General features: G+C 44.7%; 1 protein-coding gene across 1 annotated transcript; it reads left to right on the top strand.

The window, feature by feature from the left end:
* Positions 1 to 310: 310 nt before the first annotated feature.
* LOC102009862 (olfactory receptor 1440) lies at positions 311 to 1277 on the top strand. The gene has a single exon (XM_005408060.1). The coding sequence runs from the start codon at positions 311 to 313 to the stop codon at positions 1259 to 1261; it is 951 nt and encodes a 316-aa protein (XP_005408117.1). The 3' UTR covers positions 1262 to 1277.
* Positions 1278 to 5633: the final 4356 nt, after the last annotated feature.

Here is a 5633-nt window from a genome sequence, read left to right as displayed (position 1 = left end):
GCAAAGATGTACTAAAAAAACCTTGACTACTAGTGTAATTTAGTACTAACTTTAGACAAAAACTTGGCAGTATATCTATGCTCTGTGTGCATGTGTGTAAAAACCTGAAAAATATTAACAATAGGTGGGATATTCCAACAGTTTTCAAAACATTTTTATATTTTTAAATACTGTTAAAGTTAGCTTGACTGTGGATAATTTTTTTGTCCAAACCTATAAAACTATATTCAAAACAAGGTAATTTTATAATATTAAAAAAGTTCATTTTTAACCCAAGTATCTTTCTGCAGATGTAAGAAGCTCCAAGATAATGGCTGGAGAAAGGAATAATGCAACAATCACCAAGTTCATCCTTCTGGGGTTCTCAGATTTTCCCAAACTCAGGAGCGTTCTTTTTGTAGTATTCTTGGGGACTTATCTCTCAACGGTGGTGTGGAACCTGGGACTCATCATCCTGATTAGGACGGACCCATGGTTACACACACCCATGTACTTCTTCCTCAGCAACTTATCCTTCTTAGATTTCTGCTATGTTACCTCCACAACCCCCAAAATGCTCTCAGACTTCTTCCAGAAGCCTAAATCCATCTCCTTTATGGGGTGCACCATGCAATACTTCTTCTTCTCCAGCCTGGGTCTGTCTGAGTGTTGTCTTCTGGCGGCCATGGCATATGATCGCTATGCCGCCATTTGTAACCCCCTGCTCTATATGGCCATCATGTCCCCCACCCTCTGTGTGCAGATGGTGGTTGGAGCCTACATAACTGGATTTGTTGGCTCACTGATCCAACTCTGTGCTTTACTTCAGCTCAATTTCTGTGGGCCTAACATTGTCAACCACTTCTTTTGTGACTTGCCTCAGTTATTAGTCCTATCCTGCTCTGAAACCTTCTTCCTGCAAGTTATGAAGTTTGTGATAGCAGTGATTTTTGGTGTGATGTCTGTCTTAGTTATCACTGTCTCCTATGGCTACATTGCTGGTACCATCTTGAAGATTAGCTCGGTGGAAGGCAGGTCCAAGGCCTTCAACACCTGTGCTTCTCACCTGACGGCAGTCACCCTGTTCTTCGGATCGGGACTTTTTGTCTATATGCACCCCAGCTCTGGTCATTCTCTGGGCTACGACAAGATGGCATCAGTCTTCTATACCGTGGTGATTCCCATGCTGAATCCTTTGATTTATAGTCTGAGGAACAAGGAAATCAAAGATGCGGTGAAGAGACGTAAGAAAAAGCGAGTGTTTCCCCATTGTCACTGTTAATTAAAGGTCTGGTAGGCTGGAAACCCTGCTGACCGCGAGCTGCTAGACTCCACAAGGTAAATGTATGTAGTGTGACTCAACCCCACTGACTCTGCCAGACCTGGGAGTCACGCCATCTAATTCTAGGACTGGCTTGGCACCGTGCAGATCTTGCGGCTACTTTCAGTCTCGGCAGATGATTAAACGCTCTCACACCTATCCTCACAAAGCAGTGGACGTTTCAGTTTTTATAAAGTGGCAACCTTCAGTTCTTCAGTTTTGGGCCCTTGCACATTCTCTCCCAACTTCAGCCTGCAGCCAAGGAGAACGGGACGAAGCGCGAGGCGAGTGCTGTCTCTCGTGCATCACAGCGCAAGCTGTAGAAGGACTCCTCTGTCTCAGACTTCAAGTCTTCGGGTCCAGGGATATAGCTCAGCGGCATAGCGCCTACCTGGCAAGTGTGAAGTTGTGAGTTCAATTTCTGGTACCAAAAAAGAAAAAAAAGTCAGACTCAAGCTTTCAGTGTGCCTAGGCAAATTCCAACTCATTGCGATGGGAATGTGGAGAGAAGTGTAATTTATTTATTTTTTTTGAGGCAGAGTCTTGCTATGCAGTTCAGCCAGGCCTTGAACTCACTAGGTAGCCCAGGCTGGCCTCAAACTCATGGCGATCCTCCTGCCTCAGCCTCCCAAGTGCTGGGATTATAGGTGTGCGCCACCATCCCTGTTGAGATGTGCAATTTTAGACTTTGACTCAACCTCTCTGCCAAGGAAATATATATATAGGGACTTTGATTTATAGTGTTTCGTTCTTAGAATTTAAGCATCAATTGTTTGTAAATGAATGAACAAAGATTTCCATGGAACTATCCTTCTCTTGGAGAATGGAAAGACAAGGGAACATTTTGGACTATCATATTTCTATATATTGGAAAGTTACGTTTGGGGGGGGGATTTTTTTGTTTTTGTTTTTGTTTTTGCTTTTTGAGACAGGGTCTCACTAAGTGGCTTATGGTGGTCTTGAACTCACTATGTAGCCCAGCTGGCTTTGAACTCATGGTGATCCTCTTGCCTCAGCCTCCTCAGTGCTGGGATTGCAGGAGTGCGCTACTACACCCAGGGTGGAACACTTCTTATGACAGACTGGATAGTGGAGACACACACAGTGTTGCTAAGGAATGAAAGATGTTGCATGAAATATGTTCAGAAAATAATTTAAAATATATTCTAAGTCGGCAAGAAATGGAAGAAAATATCCAACATTCAAATGTGTATGAAGTGAAATCAAATTCTGGGGGCAAAAGCTGTTCAGAAGATGTCTTCTACTTTGGGGAATCCATGGAAATCTGGTAACACAGGCTCTATACTGTCACAAAAGCTTGTGAGTTGGGGAAAGAGGGACAAAACCTAGGGTTCCTCCAGAGTCTGACAGGAGATCAGATACACATAGGAGGTTTCAGTGAGCTATGTCTCCATGTGACAAGGAACTAAGGCGAAAATCCTGCTTCACAAGGAAAGAAATCTTGACTCTCCCAGGCTTTGCACTGGGCATCACACACCCTAATGGGGGCCCGGGTCTGAATCAGCATTAACTGCACAGTCCGTGGAATCTTTAACTGATTACTTTAAAGTACTACCAGCTTGGATGTGCCCACAAGTCCATACAGTCAGAACCACAGGCAAATCCTTTCCAAAGGTATTGAAGAAATTATTTAAACCCCATCTCAAAAAAAAGTCTCCCAAAAAACTTTATAGAGAAAAGTGGGTTACACTAATCTCACAGTACACGAGGAACCAAGACCTTATGGGTAAAGACCTCTAGAAGGTATGTTAATGTCAAGCTCTTGAAGACTTCAGGAAAAACAACGATCTCAATTGAAACATGCAACAGAGGGTAATAATATGTTAAAAAGAAGAGAAATTGAAAATACAGTAAGAGAACAAGGGAGTGGAGTTTATTGAGGATTTCTACATCTGGCAATAGGGCAGTGTGACAGTCAATCATTTCTGTCAACCCACTGGATTGAGAGGCACTAGGAATTAGTGCAGTGGTCCGGGGTGTGTCTGTGGGGTATTTCCAAGGTGGCAGGACCCACCCTTGGTTGTAGATGGTACCGTCCCACATGTTTCTAGTCCGGATTAATGAAAAGAGAGGGAAGTCAGCCTGCATTTGGGCCTTGACTTTGGGTGAGCTCCTGCCACGGCTCGTGGACATCAAACTCAAGACCCTGCAGGGCCTGGAGACCCTCCAGACCCTTCTGGGCCTTCAGACTGGCGCTGTGTCCTTGTGCCTCTGGCTCTGAGGCGTCCAGCTCCTGGGAGCCTCTGGCTCTCCAGTGTACAGACAGCCTCTAGGGACTCTCCTGCCTTGGAAATCGTCTTTCAACTTTATGAAAATGAGGAACAAGCTAAGACCCAGATGAAGTAGAACCGGGCCACATTGTGTAGAATTTCATCCTAATGAAATGTTCAGAATAGGCAGCTCTGTAGAGACCGGGACACATACCAACACGCAGAGACTGTAAACACGTACTGCGAACATGTGCAAATGAGAACATAATTCAGTAAGGTCAGTGCTCCAATAAGGGTGGAAGTAGAACAACAACAACAAAGTGGACTTGCCTCGCAGAGAGAAACGGAGCAGCTGTGCATGGGTGTGGGGTTTCTTTGACAAAAAGTTTTAAAATTAGACGATGGTAATGGTTTCAAAACTATGTGAATATTCTGAAAGTTACTGAATGACACACTTTCCACGGAAGAATTTTATAATATGTAAACTTACCCTAAAAAATGGAGGGAAGGAAGGGAGGACAGAAGAGGAAGGCAGGAAAAGGGGGAGGGACAGGGTCTGAATTTATATAGGATCAAAGGTGATTTTTTAGGAAGGCATCATTTTTGAGGCAGCTAACATTTATTGGGGACATGGTAATGAAAGGGAAAAACAAGTAGTCTGAGGAAATTAAAAATCTGAAGACTTTAAAAATCAAATCAAATCAAGTAGTCTTTGCTGCATCCTATTTCTCCCCACTCTGTTCTAACTAAATCGTTATGTACAAAAGAAACTGCTCTTCCCTTTCCCAACAGAAGAGGGCGCAGTGCCAGACCTGAGGCTGGGGGAGATCCCCGCCTGGCCACCCCTGCCAGGGTTTCTGAGCGGTTCCACCTGCTGTGCTGCGCTGTGGTCCAGATGTTACCATTCACGGACCAGACACATCTTGGCACAGAATGAAGCCAAAGGAGGAAGGAAGGAGAGAGGGGCGGCTCTTCTGTTTAGGCAGAAACAGTCATTGCCCTGTGCATCTAGGACATCTTGACTTGTGCCTATTTGGGCTGTGGGCTGTCAGGAACATGTCACGCGGCTGTGGAGACCCAATCAGCCGGTGACAGCAAAGAGGCATGGATCAGCGTCTTCTGTCTCTGTCCTGGTAAGGCAGCACAATGGGAAACCCCGTTAGCCTTCTTTAACCAGCAGAGGCGGGTCCACACCAAGATTCTTCAGGGGCCACAAAGGTAGCGATGGCGATGACGCAGCCCGCCTTCCTGTGCGCGCAACGCTTTCAGCTGGACCTCCGTGCGCGTCTCATCCTCACGACAGCTCGCCTGTTGCCCCTCATGTAGGGGGCAAAAGGAGCAGACACTGAGTCCCCCACCCTTGCTGAAGGTGACCTCACAGAAGAGACACAGATGCGGTGGACAGGTGCCTGCGTCACCCAAGGGGGCCGAATGCTATCTCCCCTCGCACAGTGGTGCAAGTAGGATTTTTTTCTTTGACTATTATCCCCTTCTGTGATTCTCCCTGTAGGTATCGTGCCATGCGTGTCTGAGAGAGGTTGAATGAACCCACAGCTGCTCTGTCCCCAGAAGTTTCCCTTGTCCTGAGGGTTTACAAACTGTGAGTCCCTTTAACTTTAGATAAATATTTAAAAATGCCAACTGTAAGAAAAATTCCTCCTTGAAGTAAGTGACAAGCTCTTGCCAATCAAGTTTCAACCTACTACTTCCCATCAACAAAAGTGACGTAGAAATGATTTTGCTTCCTATTTTACAAGACGGAAAAAAAAGGTGCTGTACTGCTTGAGTTGGCATTAGACAGCTACTGCCCGGTTCAGGAGGAGCACCGAAGACTTTTGACCTACACGGCAGGGGTGACACATGTCCATATTTTGTTTTGATTTTATAGATAAAAAAGAACAATAAAAATGATGCAGAATTTCAAAACAAGATGATAGGAAATTAACAATGGTTGTTATATTGCATATTGTTATCTTCAAAGTAGTTGCTGAGATTACCAGATATAGGTGTGCAAAGTTATCAAACAATATAAGCATGAACTGTTCCTTTCAATGAACTAATAGAAATTAGTAGTACAGTTATCTAGGCTATCTTGTGTGTGT

Source organism: Chinchilla lanigera, unplaced genomic scaffold (assembly GCF_000276665.1).
Source record: "Chinchilla lanigera isolate Chin_1 unplaced genomic scaffold, ChiLan1.0 scaffold00110, whole genome shotgun sequence".
NCBI classification, from domain to species: domain Eukaryota; kingdom Metazoa; phylum Chordata; class Mammalia; order Rodentia; family Chinchillidae; genus Chinchilla; species Chinchilla lanigera.
Note: the sequence above shows the minus strand (reverse complement) of the source record. Positions and strands in the feature narration are given on the sequence as shown.